This window comes from Schistocerca gregaria, chromosome 3 (assembly GCF_023897955.1).
Source record: "Schistocerca gregaria isolate iqSchGreg1 chromosome 3, iqSchGreg1.2, whole genome shotgun sequence".
NCBI lineage: Eukaryota > Metazoa > Arthropoda > Insecta > Orthoptera > Acrididae > Schistocerca > Schistocerca gregaria.
Window position 1 is genome coordinate 668313941 of NC_064922.1, and position 17469 is coordinate 668331409.

At 42.3% G+C, this 17469-nt stretch overlaps 1 protein-coding gene across 2 annotated transcripts in view; it reads right to left on the reverse strand.

The window, feature by feature from the left end:
- The window catches only part of LOC126354714 (diuretic hormone receptor-like), a 1166839-nt gene that overhangs the window by 339070 nt on the left and 810300 nt on the right, over positions 1 to 17469 (reverse strand). For both annotated transcript variants that reach the window (XM_050004564.1, XM_050004563.1), the window contains exon 5: positions 13803 to 14773. In XM_050004564.1, coding sequence (XP_049860521.1) covers positions 13803 to 14070 — 268 coding nt within the window. In that variant the 5' untranslated portion in view covers positions 14071 to 14773. The remainder of the gene's footprint in view (positions 1 to 13802; positions 14774 to 17469) is intronic.

The following is a 17469-nucleotide window of genomic DNA, read 5'->3' on the forward strand; positions in this document are numbered from 1 at the left end:
CCAGTTATATATAACACCAGTTGGAACTTTTTGTGGCATACCAAGCCAGCCACATTGCAATACTGAGTACTCCAAAAAAGTGAATACTGCTTTATTTCTATGGACCTCAGGACTGTTGTCCAATTTCCGCAGTTGAGCGTCGTACTCTGTCATAGTTCTCGTACAAGAGCCTTTACAATTATCATCATCGTCGATCAAATTGTTTGTGTTTACTCTCCGTGGTTTCTTGTACACTGTCCAATGAACGGACGTGGGTCACTTTGTATTTCGTGGTGTCTAGACGGTAAATCGGGCCATAGAGCATGTGCGTCTCGATTTTCGGATGTGTTTCATTTGGTGTTAGCAGTCCACAGTTTGGGCGCGGGTCGACACTTCGACTCGGTGTGATAAGACCCATCGCCTGTCGTGCGATGTAGCCTGTCTTGTGGTGCAATTTTGCCAGCACTGTGTGAGCGCCGTCTTCGAAATAGGAACCAGAAACAAAATAATGGACCTTGGATGACATATTACAAAAAATATATTTGTATAAATAATTCAGTATTCTTTTCTTTCATTTCGGCAGCAGTAGGCATCCTTATACTATGTAACATTACGTGTACACTATCATGAAGTGCCTCTTCAAAGTTTTCAGCCAAATCACAAGCACGTGAGTGAGTAGACACACTTCCTGGCCACTTCAGCGTCAGCAGACACCACGGCGGACATAGAAAAATAAAAGAGCAGTGGTTGTTGTTGTGGTCTTCAGTCCTGAGACTGGTTTGATGCAGCTCTCCATGCTACTCTATCCCGTGCAAGCTTTTTCATATCCCAGTACCTACTACAACCTACATCCTTCTGAATACGCTTAGTGTATTCATCTCTTGGTCTTCCTATACGATTTTTACCCTCCACGCTGCCCTCCAATACTACATTGGTGATCCCTTGATGATGCAGAAGATGTCCTGCCAACCGATTCCTTCTTATAGTCAAATTGCGCCACAAACTTCTCCCAAATCGTATTGAATACTTCCTCATTAGTTATGTGATCTATCCATCTAATCTTCAGCATTCTTCTGTAACACCACATTTCGAAAGCTTCTATTCTCTTCTTGTCCAAACTAGTTATCGTCCATGTTTCTCTTCCATACATGGCTACACTCCATACAAATACTTTCAGAAACAACTTCCTGACACTTAAATTTATACTCGATGTTAAAAAAATTTCTCTTCTTCATCAACGCTTTCATTGCCACTGCCAGTCTACATTTTATATCCTCTCTACTTCGACCATCATAAGTTATTTTGCTCCACAAATTGCAAAACTCCTTTACTAATTTAAGTGTCTCATTTCCTAATCTAATTCCCTCAGCTTCTCCCGACTTAATTCGACTACATTCCATAACCCTCATTTTGCTTTTGTTGATGTTCATCTTATACCCTCCTTTCAAGACACTGTCCATTCCGTTCAACTGGTCTTCCAAGTCCTTTGCTGTCTCTGACAGAATTACAATGTCGTCAGCAAACCTCAATGTTTTTATTTCTTCTCCATGGATTTTAATACCTACTTCGAATTTTTCTTTTGTATCCTTCACTGCTTTCTCAATATACAGATTGAACAACATCGGAGAAAGGCTACAACCCAGCTTCACTCCCTTCCCAACCACTGCTTCCCTTTCATGTCCCTCGACTCTTGTAACTGACATCTGGTTTCTGTACAAATTGTAAATAGCCTTTCGCTCCCTATACTTTACCCCTTCTACCTTCAGAATTTGAAAGAGAGTATTCCAGTCAACATTGTCAAAAGCTTTAAGTATACAATTGCTAGAAACGTAGGTTTGCCTTTCCTGAACATAGCTTCTAAGATAAGTCGTAGGGTCAGTTTTGCCTCACGTGTTCCCATATATCTACGGAATCGAAACTGATCTTCCCCTGAGCTCGGCTTCTACTAGTTTTTCCATTCGTCTGTAAAGAATTCGCGTTAGTATTTTGCAGCTGTGATTTATTAAACTTATAGTTCGGTAATTTTCACATCTGGCAACACCTACTTTCTTTGGGATTGGAATTATTATTATTCTTCTTGACGTCTGAGGGTATTTCGCCTGTCTCGTACATCTTGCTCACCAGATGGTAGAGTTTTGTCAGTTTGGCCCCCCCAAGGCTTTCAGTAGTTCTAACGAAATGTTGTCTACTCCCGCGGCATTTTTTCGAATGAGGCCTTTCAGTACTCTGTCAAACTCTTCACGCAGTATCATACCTCCCATTTAATCTTCATCTACATCCTCTTCCATTTCCATAATATCGTCCTCAAGTACATCGCCCTTGTATAGACCCTCTATACTCCTTCCACCTTTTTGCTTTTCCTTCTTTGCTTAGAATTGGGTTTCCAACTGAGCTCTTGAAATTCTTACAAGTGGTTCTCTTTTCTCCAAAGGTCTCTTTAACTTTTTGTAGGCAGTATTTAACTTACCCCTAGTGAGATAAGCCTCTATATCCTTACATGCGTCCTCTAGCCATCCCTGCTTAGCCATGGTGCACTTCCTGTCGATCTCATTTTTGAGACGTTTGTATTAGTTTTTGCCTGCTTCATTTACTGCATTTTTATATTTTGCGTTTTATCAATTATATTCAATATTTCGTCTGTTACCCAAGGGTTTCTACTAGCCCTCGTCTTTTTAGCTACTTGGTCTCTGCTGCCTTCACTACTTTATCCGTGAAAGCTACCCATTCTTCATCTAATGTATTTCTTTCCCCCATTCCTGTCAATTGTTCCCTTATGCTCTCTCTGAAACTCAGTTCAACGTCCGGTTTAGTCAGTATATCCAGCTCCCATCTCCTTAAATTCCCACCTTTTTGCAGTTTCTTCAGTTTAGTCTACATTTCATAACCAATAGATTGTGGTCAGAGTCCACACCTGCCCCTGGAAATGTCTTATAATTTAAAACCTCGTCCCTAAATCTCTGTCTTACTATAATATATTCTGTCTGAAACCTGTCGGTATCTCCAGGCTTCTTCCACGTATACAACCTTCTTTTATGAATCTTGAACCAATTGGCAGATATGATTAAGTTGTGCTCTGTGCAAAATTATACCAGGCGGCTTCCTCTTTCATTCCTTAACCCTATTCCATATTGCCCTACTATGTTTCCTGCTCTGCCTTTTCCTACTTCCGAATTCCAGTCATCCATGAGTATTAAATTTTCGTCTCCCTTCAATATCTGAAAAATTTCTTTTATTTCATCATACAGTTCTTCAATTTCTTCATCATCTGCAGAGCTAGTTGGCATATAAACTTGTAGTACTGTAGTAGGCATGGGCTTCGTGTCTATCTTGTATTAGCTTACCCACACTCCTATTTTCTTATTTATTGGTAAACCTATTCCAGCATTACCCCTATTTGAGTTTGTATTTATAACCCGGTATTCGCCTGACCAAAAGTCTTTTTCCCCCTTCCACCGTACTTCACTAATTCCCACTATATCTTTAACTTATTCATTTCCCTGTTTAAACTTTCTAACCTACCTATTCGATTAAAGGATCTGACATTCCACGCTCCGATCCGTAGAACACCAGTTTTCTTTCTCCGGATAACGACGTCCTCTTTGAGTAGTCCTCTCCCGGTGATCGGAATGGGGGACAATTATATCTCCGGAATATTTTACCCAAGAGGACGCCATTATCATTTAACCATACAGTGAAGCTGCATGCCCTCGGGAAAAATTACGGCTGCAGTTTCCCCTTGCTTTCAGCCGTTCGCAGCACCACCACAGCAAGGCCGTTTTTGTTAGTGTTACATGGCCAGATCAGTGAATCATCCATACTGTTGTCCCTGCAAGTACTGAAAATGCTGCTGCTCTCTTCAGGAACCACGCGTTTGTCTGGCCTCTCACCGACGGTACGGCTATCTGTATCGCTGAGGCATGCAAGCATCCCCACCAACGGCAAGGTCCATGGTTGATGGGGGGAAGTATAAAAGGAATAAAATGCATGAAAATTGCCTTTGGTAGTATTAGCAAAGGCATAGGGTAGTATAATAAGTTAGTATTTAGTATTGGGAGAAACCTGTAGGTTGGTGGAGGTTTACAGGTAGTGCCAGCGTAATAATGAGTGCATAACAGGAGTAGAACCGACCAAAAACTAACAAACACACAGACACCTCACACAAAATAATTTACGTCCATACAACGTAAACAGGCCCCTGAAAACATTAAATTTATTTTTTGATTTGCATCCTCAGTTTTAAAACAAATAAATATATTAAGTAAAGAAACAAATTGAATTCATAATTATTCTCTTTTCTGTAAATGGATTATATCAATGTAATGACATCTGTGAGAGAATATGGCACTTAACCACACTTGAGGATTGTGCAGACTTCAAAACCAACACGGCAGACTGGACATCACGGTCCACTCCAGCCAGTGAAACACAAGCTGGGAGCAGGCACCCTTAATGATACAGCTATACTGGTGCCCCCCCCCCCCCCCCCCCTCACTCACCCCACGCTCGCCCTGCGACAGAAACGCCGTGCCAGCTGACATGCCTATGCCACGCATCCCCGACATGTACCAGTGCATTCAGCACATCTCAATAACCAGTGCAGAGAGCGGGACGCTACCACATGCCGACAGCAACACCTTAGCAGCTAACAACCCGCCAGGCTGCTAATCAAGGGACTGGCGAGACACGTGGCATGACATTCGGTACTGAGCCTGAGGCTCAGAGGTGTGCCGAGAGGGACTTCGACAACAGGCGAGCAAATTCGATGTCCTGCACCAGCAGGTGTGTTCCCCTGCACAAGCGAACGGAAAGAGCAGAGCTGCCCCACGTATCTCTAATGCTGAATGGATTTCTATGATAGGAGGCCGGTTGCACATCAAATGCCATGCTGTCACGCAAGTCACTGATGGCTAACAGCTGCCTGACCAGGATGACGCCAAGGGTCCCGCTGCAGTCCGTAAGCTGCTCAAAATGCCGGTTGCTTCCCAGACACCAAATGCTGCGAGATGAGAGGAAACACCAGAGACGTCTGCCGATCGTGGACTGTGCGGCTGGTCCCGGCGGAGGTTCGAGTCCTCCCTCGGACATGGGTGTCTCTTTTTGTCCTTAGGATAATTTAGGTTAAGTAGTGTGGAAGCTTAGGGACTGATGACCTTAGTAGATAAGTCCTATAAGACTTCACACATTTTTTTAAAGACGTCGGCTGCCACCTCTGCCACATCGTGTGATGAGTTATAGGCCATTCCAGTATGGCGGCAACTGCTGTTCTTAAGTCCTACCAGTCACAGTTGTGTGAGTGCCTGAGTGCCTTGTTTACAGTTTGTGTGACATATTCAATTGTAAAATTTGTCTCGTGTGGAGGGAGTGATAGGATGCCCTTCTGTAATATCTTTTTGTGGTTTTGTATGAATCAATTGAACTGTCTTGATTGTGAGATATATATTTGTCTGCACATTTGTTAATGCTCTGATTATGTGCCTGCATTTTTTTCGTGTCATAGAAAATAATACACAAATTTATACAACTTAGTTAATAAGACAAACAGATTACACATGTGATTTCCTTGTTCATTAAGAATTTGAGAATGTATGTGTTTGAGCAGGGGAAATCAACGAGCAGAGAACAGTTCATACTCTAGGACATAGTAAATGATTTGGGTCATTAGACATCTCTGACCACAGGATATGGTGTGGATGGGTATATTTCTTTGGTGGAAGGCCTTTTAACGACTTGGCAAATGTTTATCGGAAGTCTGAGATGTTGCAATGACCCCTGGGTCTAACATAATTCATACTACTCAAATCAAGGTTTATTTGTACTCTTACTGTCTTGCAGCTTCATGTGAATTAATGACCCCTGATTGGCAGAGTTACCTTTGCTCACATATATCGGTTATCAGGATGAGATTCTCCTTCTGTTTTCAATTATTTCCTGTGGTTTGTGTCACACTAAACAATATTGAAGTGAGACACTACCCATGCTGAAATCAACGGCGGGTAGAGGGCAGTGAGAGAGTACACGGAGAGTATAAGGAAAATTACTAAAAATTTTGTTACAACCTGACAGACCTTGAGCGAGACTCTAGAATGTTATCTGCCTGAGCAGCCGTTTATGGAGCCTGGTAAGCCGTTGAAAGGATGATGTATTTTTGTGGTTCTTAGCTCATAGAAACGGCATGTTGGGAGTTGGAGGAAACTGGGGCGGTGAGCCCATCCCTCCGTTAATCTTGCTGGACAGGTTCACAGCCGTACAGGGCAGACAGAGCAGCCCCTTGTCGAGACATGTCTCTAGCAAACCAATACCGCTATACCTGCATTGCCGCCAGACGAAGGTTGGGCGGGGAGTGATGGACTAAGGGGACGCATCTACACAGACATTGAGTGCTGAGTCACGCGTAGTAAAAATTAGCAATTTTAGTGTTCAATGATACTGCAAATAGGCCTGTGACCCACGTTCCTTGGCCGCCACGGTTTTATAAGAAACTCCAGCGTCTGTGAAACGTTTAGAGATAGAATCTTTATTACATCTCATAGCTAGCAGTAACAAGCTCCAAGGCACAGGCGATTTAGATAAGGCCCTATAAGATTGTATCTGTTCGCTTCTTGCTGTGGGAAGTCATGTGACTTCAGAGAAGAACATCTTCCCCCTCCACGAAAACTTGAAAATACAGTAGTTGGCGGTTTCCTTTTTTCCCGAGACACAGGTTTCGTAATGCTGCCCTGGTTCGACATGATTTTGTGCTGTCGTGAGGGAGATTTAGCCTCTCTAAAGCCAGGTGATTGTGATTATGAAGGCGGTGCCGTCCGTGTACTTTGCGGCAAAACGGATTTTTTTTTTTTCTGAAGAGGTGCGAGGCACTCAGGTGCTGGGCTTCGGTCTGGTAAGAGGACTTCTGGTTGATGCTCTGGCATGTGTGGTTGGTGCTTGGGACCTATCCGCGACTGACTTCACTTGCGAGGAGTTTAGTCTGGGGACCCTGTGGTGAAGTTTAGTGTACCGACTATGCGACTTCAAACGTCTCGGACTACTCGTTTGCCGAGGGCAAAATTATTCGTTTTTGGTTTACCTGTCTTTATAAACTATATAAACTATTTCTCATTGCAAATTTTATCACAAGTTTTCAAAAATCGTACCTGTGATTTTTTGAGTTAGGTGAGAAGGGTGGCAGGGATGGGGGGGGGGGTGGAGTCGAGAGGAGGGTGTTGTACGGACAAAGACGTGCGTTCTGGCACCTAAAATTTTATAAACTAAGCAATCCTTCTTACTTTACCGTGGACGTACAATGAGTGAAACTTCATTATCGGCTAATTTTAGTGGCTTTTCTAACTTACACACGGAGTATGATGTACTTGACAGTAAAAATATGAGCGGAAGGGAGTGACTTTTACTAATGCTTCGCCCCATTTAGGAATTTTAATAATGTAGTACCTACGTTTCAGAGTCGCCTGACGCAGTTCAAACTTTAATTAAGTTTCCCTGCCGTTTCCTCACATTGTAATACATCTGGGTTCCTGTTATCGCTTATACCAACTAAAAAGGCACAATAACGAAAAATTAAATCTTCGTCTAGAAGAAAAGCTATCCTAATATGAAAAGTCAATGTTTAATGAATTTCCTAGTTCCAGGAGAGCTTCCACATTATCGCACTAGCCTCGCAATTTGAGAAAAACCATCATCGTTACTGCAGACATCGAAAGAAGTAGAACAATGGTAAAGACACATGGATAATACCCACAAATATCGATATTTTAACTACCCTCATATTAACTTAATTTAAAATTTTCATTGTTTCTTTAAGTCGCATCTGCTACATACCACTTCCTTTTTCTTTCATTCATTCCAGTTGAAATATTATTCGATTTGTAATAACTAGGACGTAGGAGAGAGGACAAACTATAAAACTCCATCGATTCACTGTGTTTTCTCAGTAGGTAGTTTTAATCTCACTATTTACATTGCTTATTTTTGTCAGGATTTACACACTTCTCCACATCTTAATAAGTTTTTGAAAAGACTACAATATTTTTTGTCGTATTCAAGGAAAATCAAATCATCAGTCATTCTCGCCTCCATATTAAGTTCCTCCTTCCTCTTAGATGAGATTTTAATGTCTTAGTTACCAAAGGCTTACTTGGCCTTTAACGGATTTTCTGAATGACGTTTTAGGTAAGCTACTTTCAAATACTGACTCATATTCACTGCAGAATGAGCTGAATTACACGTTAGCATCTTTTTTTTATATTTACCTCATCCCACATCACATCATTTAACTTACTCTTAAAACACTATATACTGTTTTCATTAACAAATTTCACTGCTCAGTACAAATCTGTCTCAGGCCTGTACGATGTGCTATGTTGTTTATTTAAATTACAAAAAAAATGGTTCAAATGGCTCTGAGCGCTTTGGGATTTAACTGCTGAGGTCATCAGTCCCCTAGAACTTAGAGCTACTTAAACCTAACTAACCGAAGGACATCACACACATCCATGCCCGAGGCAGGATTCGAACCTGCGACCGTAGCGGTCGCGCGGTTCCAGACTGTAGCTCCTAGAACCGCTCGGCCACCCTGGCCGGCTATTTAAATTACATCACGCTCATATAGTTAATTGAGAATTGGGTGCACATTAATTGTTTCAACTTGTGTACTATTTTAAATACGTTATCAGTCAGGGACCTGCTTACTTGCAGCAAAAGAGTTGGTAAATTAACTACTGAAAATAGACTGAAATCCACAAATAACGATCGAGTTAATTTTTCTTGTCTGTACCTTGTAAGAAATATACACCAAAATTTCCTTGAACTACTGTTTCTCCTTGTCCGACAGGTAGTTCAATAATGCACCTAGATTTCTCATAAATAACTGAAAGATCAGTAGTGTCTCACACATATCAAACAATGTTTCTGTAGTAACAGTTCACAACGACATGCCTCTGATCTCCGCAAAAGCTATTTGTTTCAACATATCTGACTCTTACAAATGTTGCAACACCTCCTCTTACAGTGTTAATTACACACGAAAATGATGATCGTCTATAGTCCCCGATATTTAACCTCTCTCTCAGTGGTAAGGTGGTGTTCAGAGAGGAGCAAAACACCTGTCACTTCAGTAATCTTCTCATCTTCTATATATTAAGTAGCTGATCTTATTTTTCAGCCCCCTAACATTCTGATGAAGCGAATTAACTGTATCTTTCAGGAAACTATTACATACAAGTCTGTTAAAGTCCTATTCTATTCTAATTTCTTTCAAGACTGTCTCTCTATTATCTAACCCTAAGCTAAAAATAGTGTTCAAATGGATTTGGACTTGTGTACTGATAACCGCCCTTACACTTCTTGCAAGGTGCTAACCTCATCTCTCCCTCTTATTCAGGTGCAGGCCGTGACTTGTGTATCCTTATCTCCAAATTGCAGCAAAAGATGTAGCACATTTATGAGACTTTCAATCGAAATCAACCAACTCAGCTCTTTTATACATTTATGACTACCACGTCAACCCAGGCTAGTCGTATCGCTGGGAAACTTACACACGGATTACACAATTGTGTGCTGTAGCTGCACCTATTTCCTCCAGACCACCTTTAAGGCTGTATTCTAAGTAACTATCCAGGCTGCTTCCTGCACTTCCTGCTGTAAGTCAAAACCTCTGAAGAAAGCCTGTATGATCTCTGTCGTCTGGCTAAGCTTCGCACTAGGTTTCACTACGCTTGTGACCTAGTAGTGTAGATACGGTTTCTCCTGTATCATTTAGCGTACATCCCTTCTGAGACTGCCAGCTTGCAGCACTCTTTTCTTTCTGTTTGACTTTCAACTGACCAAGCACAGTTGTTCCTGCGAGCCTAGCCCACTCTACTTTGCTGGGAGAGTGATTGAAGCCGTCTCCTATTTCACGTAACAAGTCAAACTGATTGCTAACCCGAATCTGAAGTGTGAATTCTGAGAATTTCTCCTTTCACCAGCTTCCACTGCGTTTCCCCCCTTCATCCTATCTAATTCAGAATACGTCATTTCCAATACTGCCTGATGAGCACGAGCCTTTCTTCCTTATTCCAGGATACTCTTGTCTCGACTACTTAATGTACAACTCTATGAGAGAGCCGCATCTGATAACTGGCTTCCCTGTACATGACTCCAGCTAAATACAAACCGGGAGTCCTGGCAGGTTTGTCCCATAGTGACTAACCAGTGGCAGCATCCACATTTGTCACACGTGATGACACTTTTGACAAAACTAAAGAGCACTGATACACAAATAAACTGTAACAAAGTAACAATTAGTGAAAATTTTGACTTTTGATGAGCTGCGTGGCTAACACCTAGGTGGCAGGCGGAAGTAAAACAGGAGAATGTAACGGCGCAGATATTCGCTGAACGTAAGTTTCAGAAAGCAGCAGACGCAAAATGAATGGAAACTAGTAGGCAAAATATTTTTAATAACACTGTTAAACCGACACCATACGACTGTCCGACGTTAACACCACAATCTGAATACTTCATAGATGCACACATAATTTCCGTTTTAAATCACTGAATACTCGAAACGAATGAAAACTAAGAGAGGACGATATTTTAACAACAATATTAAATAGGCACCATCCAGAAATTATGGAAAGCATTGCATTGTATTCAGAACAACATGTAGCGATCCACAGCTGCCGTTTCTGACGTTAGAGCACTTAGAGAGAGAGAGAGAGAGAGAGAGAGAGAGAGAGAGAGAGAGAGAGAGAGAGAAGGAGGGATGGAGGGAGGGAGCGAGGGAAAGAGGGAGAGAGAGACAGATATACAGAGAATGAGACAATCCGCCACTGACTGCCGATTGCCAACACCAAGCATACCTTTCGAATGGGCTATACGAAGCATGCAGACTGTAAAATTGTCGTTTGTTTAAAAAACATAACAGACATAAAACACGGTGGTGAAGAAACTCAAATACGAATACTACTGACCTTCAAGTCAATCTCATGCGCTATTGGCCATTAAAATTGCTACACTACAAAGATGACGTGCTACAGACGCGAAATTTAACCGACAGAAAGAGGATGCTGTGCCATACAAACGATTAGCTTTTCAGAGCATTCATACAATGTTCGAGCCGGTGTCGACACACACAACGTCCTGACATGAGGAAAGTTACCAACGCATTTCTCATACACAAACAGCAGTTGACCGGCGTTGCCTGGTGAAACTTTGTTGTGATGCCTCGTGTAAGGAGGAGAAATGCGTACCATCACGTTTCCGACTTTGAGAAATGTCGGATTGTAGCCTGTCGCGATTGCGGTTTATCGTATCGCGACATTGCTGCTCGCGTTGGTCGAGATCCAATGAATGATAGCAGAGTATGGAATCGGTGGGTTCAGGAGGGTAGTACGGAACGCCTTGCTGGATTCCAACGGCCTCGTATCACTATCAGCATGGTTGTAACGGATCGTGCAGCCACGTGTCGATCCCTGAGTCAACAGATGGGGACATTTGCAAGACAACTACCATCTGCACGAACAGTTCGACGACGTTTGCAGCAACATGGACTATCAGCTCGGAGACCAAGGCCGCGGTTACCCTTCACGCTGCATCACAGACAGGAGCGCCTGCGTACTCAACGACGAACCTGGGTGCGCGAATGGCAAAACGTCATTTTTTTCGGATGAATGCAGGTTCCGTTTACAGTACCATGATGGTCGCATCCGTGTTTGGCGACATCGTGGTGAACGGAAATTGAAAGCGCGTATTTGTCATCGCCATACTGGCGTATCACTCGGCGTGATGGTATGGGGTGCCATTGGTTGCACTTCTCGGTCACCTCTTGTTCGCATTGGTGGCACTTTGAACAGTGGACGTTACATTTCAGATATGTTACGACCCGTGGCTCTATTCTTCATCCGGTCCCTACCAAACCCTACATTTCTGCAGGATAATGCACGACCTCACGTTGCAGGTCTTGTACGGGCCTTTCTGAATACAGAAAATGTTGGACTGCTGCCCTGGCGAGCACATTCTCCAGTTCTCTTACCAACTGAAAACGTCTGGTCAATCGTGCCCGATACGCCAGTCACTACTCTTGATGAACTGTGGTGTCGCGTTGAAGCTGCATGGACAGCTGTATCTGTACACGCCACCCAAGCTCTGTTTCACTCAATGCCCAGAAGTATCAAGGTTGTTATTACGGCCAGAGGTGGTTGTCCTGGGTACTGATTTCTCAGGATCTATGCACACAAATTGCGTGAAAACGTAATCAAATGTCAGTTCTAGTATAATATATTTGTCCATTGAAAACTCGTTAATCATCTGTATTTCTTCTTGGTGTAGCAATTTTAATGGCCAGTAGTGTAATTTTCTAGCTCATGTTAATTGACTAATCTGAAACTTATTCATGCTCAAGCCTCATATGATTTGTGAACTAAATAGCACGTCATGGAACAGGTATGTGATTATTTTGTACATGATGGTGCAGTTTAAATGAAAAGAGTAGAATCGTTCTGTGTTCCACATGGTAAGGAAAATGTATGAACGCATCTTAGAATCATATTATGCTGTGATATTATAGGAAATATATTATCCACTCTTATTCTTTTATGGTATCTCCTTTTTACCTGGGAGTTACATGAATTCAGAACTGTTATAGACTGAAGGCGAACCTGTGCTGCGAAACCACATACTCACCGCATTGTTACGGTCTAAATGTTTTCCTTATCAGTGAAATTTTCTATCCATTTACATCAGGACATGCTACCTGAATACTCGGTGCGATTGAAACGGTTCTGCAAAACACGCAAGCGGCCAAGGAGTCGAAATACTTTGAAACAGGAACATGCGCTCTTGTCCCTCGTGGGAAGGCTCTTGGCCACATTACCATTTCATTTCATTTTGTTCTGTTCTCCGTACTATGTTACACGTACCTACACATAATCCAGAGACCAAATTATGGAGAAAGTCTTTCAAAATTGCGTTAGCAGATGGCGCGGTGTCTTTGTGCTAAACTGTGATTCTGTCTAAGGTTACGGAACTGAAAAGATAACAGAAATGGATGTCGTTGACTACATTTCTACTAAAAGACAGTGCTGCATTTCTACCCTTATATCATCACAAATACAGCGTAATGCCTTAGTATTAAGGGAATTCGGAAAAAAAAGTTTGCTTCCTCTTATTTTGCCAAAAACGGGCATTTGTGAGATAGTGGCTGTGTACAAAAATACAAGTTAATCGTTTCAAAAAAGAAACCAGCAAACAACCACTGTTAATAATATTTTTTGTTTATGTAAGCAGCACCGCTACCGGTTTCTCACCGACAGGTTTATTTTCAGATAGCTATTCACTTTCATACTACTTCTGGTGTTATTTACATCAGTTGCTGGAAAAAGAAATATATCGGCTAACATAAGCCACAACAGACGTAGTCTAAAGGGGAACAGCCGTATGAAGATAAAGCCGACGCTTCGAAACCGTCAACCGTCCTATCTACATAAATAATTAACATTATTCGTAGTCGGTGGTTGCTGTTTTCTTCTTTGCAAGAATTAACTTCAAAAACTTTTTAGTTGGCAGTCAAAACTAGCGAGTTTCCTGATATGTCGGTAACGTTCTTAATCGAGTATTTTTTTTTTTAATTTGTATCATGAGTTTTCGGGCAGGTACAGTGTGCGGCATAATTCTGTAGTATCAGAATACCAACTGAGCTTTCTGGGCTCATATCGCTTACGTTCATACAGACATATATTGCCTTTTCGTTCTCCTGACAAATGTCAGATTTCACACTAAATATGCTCTTCGTTTGGCTAATGATATGAAGTGTGCGAAGCCTATCAAAAGTTATGTTATTTGGTACTTACGAGACGTGTCGTAGGGGATGCCATTGAGTTCGGCGAAGCACGGCAGGACGGCGGCAGTGTTGGCCTTGGTTGGCGGCCAACAGAGCAGTCGGTCCCAGGAATGCGGGCACACGCCGCCCCCTCCTCCGAGACCGACCCCAGAACCGCCTCCGCTGTCTCCAGCGGCGCCCCCTGTAGCCACCTCCGCCGCCCCCAGGTAGCAGCGCAACTCTTCCGCATCCCACCTTGTCGCATTCAGCAGCGCCTGCACTTCGGCGTCCATCTCCATTGTGGTGGACTCGCTCAGTTACGTTCCCATCTGCCTCTGGCGCTCTGCACGGCAGAGTGAAAGGCCACGTCCTAGCTGCACGGAGTCTTGGGAGACGTCGCTCATAGTCTACTTTACAACCGCCACTTAACCACTGGAGTCACTTTTTAAACCACTTAAGGGAAATTTTTCAGGTACTAGTTCCACGTAAGTGTAACACCACACTGAAACATCAACAGATTGCCTGAGAGTCATTTTGTCGCAGATATTTCTTCTTCATTATCGTGTAAAATGGGAAAACTCTTCGGAAAATTTGGGTTACTATTCCTTGTTCGTGGTATAATCCGCTTAAATTCGGAAAAAAATCTCTGAGTTATGTTAATTGCTATAAAAATTTTGAAGCGAGTTTTCAGATAAATTTCCTCCATTAGAGCAAACAACCAAATTATATTTTACTAGGCTTGCAGTCGGATAGAAGTCTGTAAATAATGTTTGGTAATTAATCGCTTTGGTCACTCATCAAAGTTGAACGGAATCTTTTCCATAAATTATACCGTTTAAATAAATGAATTTATACCAATTTTGGTTTCAAAGACACACAGTTCATATTTTGTCACTGTTCATGCTACAAGGTAAAGTCTTCAATTATTTCGACAGAGGACGCACTCTTCAGCAGCTCTTGCAGCAGAGAAAACAGCCACAAGCCTTGATGACTGCCCATAATCTGAAAAGAAACGAAACAATAATACTTAGCCAATTCTAGAGCACAGTATGGATTTATATACATATAAAAATAATTTAACAACATTTTTACAGTTCAGACACTGAACTCGAAGATTTTACAAAAACTACAATAGCAGTCACAACTTGGAACAACTTAAATCAGTCTGCACAGAATAACCTTAATTGATTCGAAGATAGTATACACCTCGTGGAAGCCTACAGTGGTCCTACGTTACTGCACAGTCTGGGAGCCGCAAGAAGTTGAGTATTTGACGAGAGGACTGCAGTTGATTTTATGGTTGTAACAGAAAAGATTTCGAATAATGAATGACATGGACTGCGATGTAGTTTATTGGCAGTCTGTGACTTTACGTTGTTCCTGTAACGCAGCAATACGTAATTAGTTCAACATGCTACAAACCTTGGAAAAACGAGACGTGCCTCGCAAAAAGATACATTCAACAGTAAATACACTCTTATCAATGTCTCGTATGAATCCATATCCGGACAATGAAACAAAAGGTGCACTAACAGTAAAACATTAAGACTGTGGAGGACACACGTGTCACTGCCGCACTAGTCGGACCTATTTGAGAGGAAATGTTCCTGTGCGGACAGTCAAACCTATTACCAAAGACCTATCTTGTAGCTTAGTAGGAACTTATCCACAGTCTGACATCCAGGACGTATGCGTATGGAACCCAAAATGCTTCTGACGTTGGCGGCCACGATACTAATAATGTAGTTCCGTCTTGTCACACGAATCTATCTCCACAGAGTCCTTAATATTCTTCTTACGATCACCCGTACAAGGAAATATTACGGCGGGATGATGTGGTACTTGCGTTACATTTCGTATGCTGGTTCTTCCTCGACTGAACGTGGAAAATATCAATTTTCCTATCACAGGCAGCACTGATTAGTCTTCTTTGTAGATACATGCAATGGATTGATGGCACGTGCTCAGACGTGCTAAAAGGTAGGTGACAGACTTTTTGTTCGATAGTGGGATACTGGGAAATTGCACTCACTGTACAAGGGGGATTTTAGACGAAACGAAGAAAAGTATCCCATGAAACAATATCAGTCAGTCACAAATAGAATCAGAAATCTCTCAGAAATACGTAAGTGCAACAATTTGTGAAGATGTAAAGCGGAATGATCACGTATTCTACGTCCTAAATAAATCAGTGCGTAGATTTCGATTTATGGTAAGACAGACTGCTTACAAAACAGTCGTGTAACCCATTCTAGAATACTGTCTCCTCCAAATAACACCAACAGTAGCTATAATATTTATTAAAAAAGACAGCGCGAATGACAAAAGATTTGTTTGAATCGTGGTAAAACCTCAGCGGCAGAAGCCTGAAGATAGACGCGAAGTGCCCTGTAAACGCGTACTTACAAACTTTCAAGAACTAAAATAAGCGACTGATCTTGGAATATGCTGCACGCCTCTACGTATCGCCCTCGTAGGGTCTCCGAAGATAAGATTATACTAATTTCACGGACCACGCAGATATTTAAGCACATTATTATTCCTGCGCTGCAAACACGAACTGAACGGGAGGAATCCCTTGGTACATGTTACAATGACAAGTGCGCTCTACCATGCACTTGTCAGCGGGTTTTAGCTTTAGATGTAGACAATCAGTCACTGTACCAGTATACAGAGTGTCTCAAACCTGTTAGGTCAAACTGAAACAGCTGATAGTGGTCCGCACCCGATTATACTGAAATAGGAAACCAATGTTTCGAAATTCATATTTATTGAGTTATGCACAAAGTTAACGTACGCCGCATAACAATAACGTAGATCATTGTAATTACTTTAAGAGACGACCGCCTGTGGCAATGCAAGCGTGGCAACGGCGTATGAAATTCAGTTGCACTCTCTCAAGGATACCCGCTGTGTGCTGTACTAGGTGACAGCCATCTTGGACCCTACTAAGCAGGTATTCAGCTGTTTCTACGGTGGGTTAAGTGTTAAAGTAGCCCAAGGAAAAAGCCGAGGCGTGTGCGATCGAGCAGTTGCGCTGATCGTGGATCATAACCTCTCTTTCCAATCGAGCTGTGAAACAACGTGTTGTCCAGGTGCTCGGGGACATTAAAATCGAAGTGGGCTGGTACACTGTCCTGTTGAAACCACATCCTTCCGCGGACAACAAAGAGTACAGTACATTAAGACTGTGGCTGGCGGCACATGTCACTGGAAGACAAGATAATGTGGACCAGACAAACAGGGAGGCAGAAAATAGGATCCTGTTCCATGACCTTGGATAATGCCCTCTAGAGCAGCGTTGCTGGTGGTCACCCATGTGGGTGGCGTGAGGATCGTCCTGACTTCAGACATGGGTGTTGCGACAGTGGAAAACATCACCACTGCTTTAAACAGTTAGTACCAGCTAGATCCTTGTTATACAGTGTACGCTGTGTATGACCACTCACAATAAATATACATTTCTGACCATTCGATCCTTTCTCAGTAAAATCTGTTGTGAACCACTATCACCTGTTCCACTTTGACCCAAAAAGATTGAGACACCATGTGTGTGCATCGTAAATTAACAGAACTTTGCATCTACGTACTTCCATATGAATTTCTAGACCAAAATGTTGTCATGAAGCTTATTAATCAACTTCTCCAAACATTACTGATCTACCTGGTGAGTCGGTGCAACGGTTAGCACACCGGGC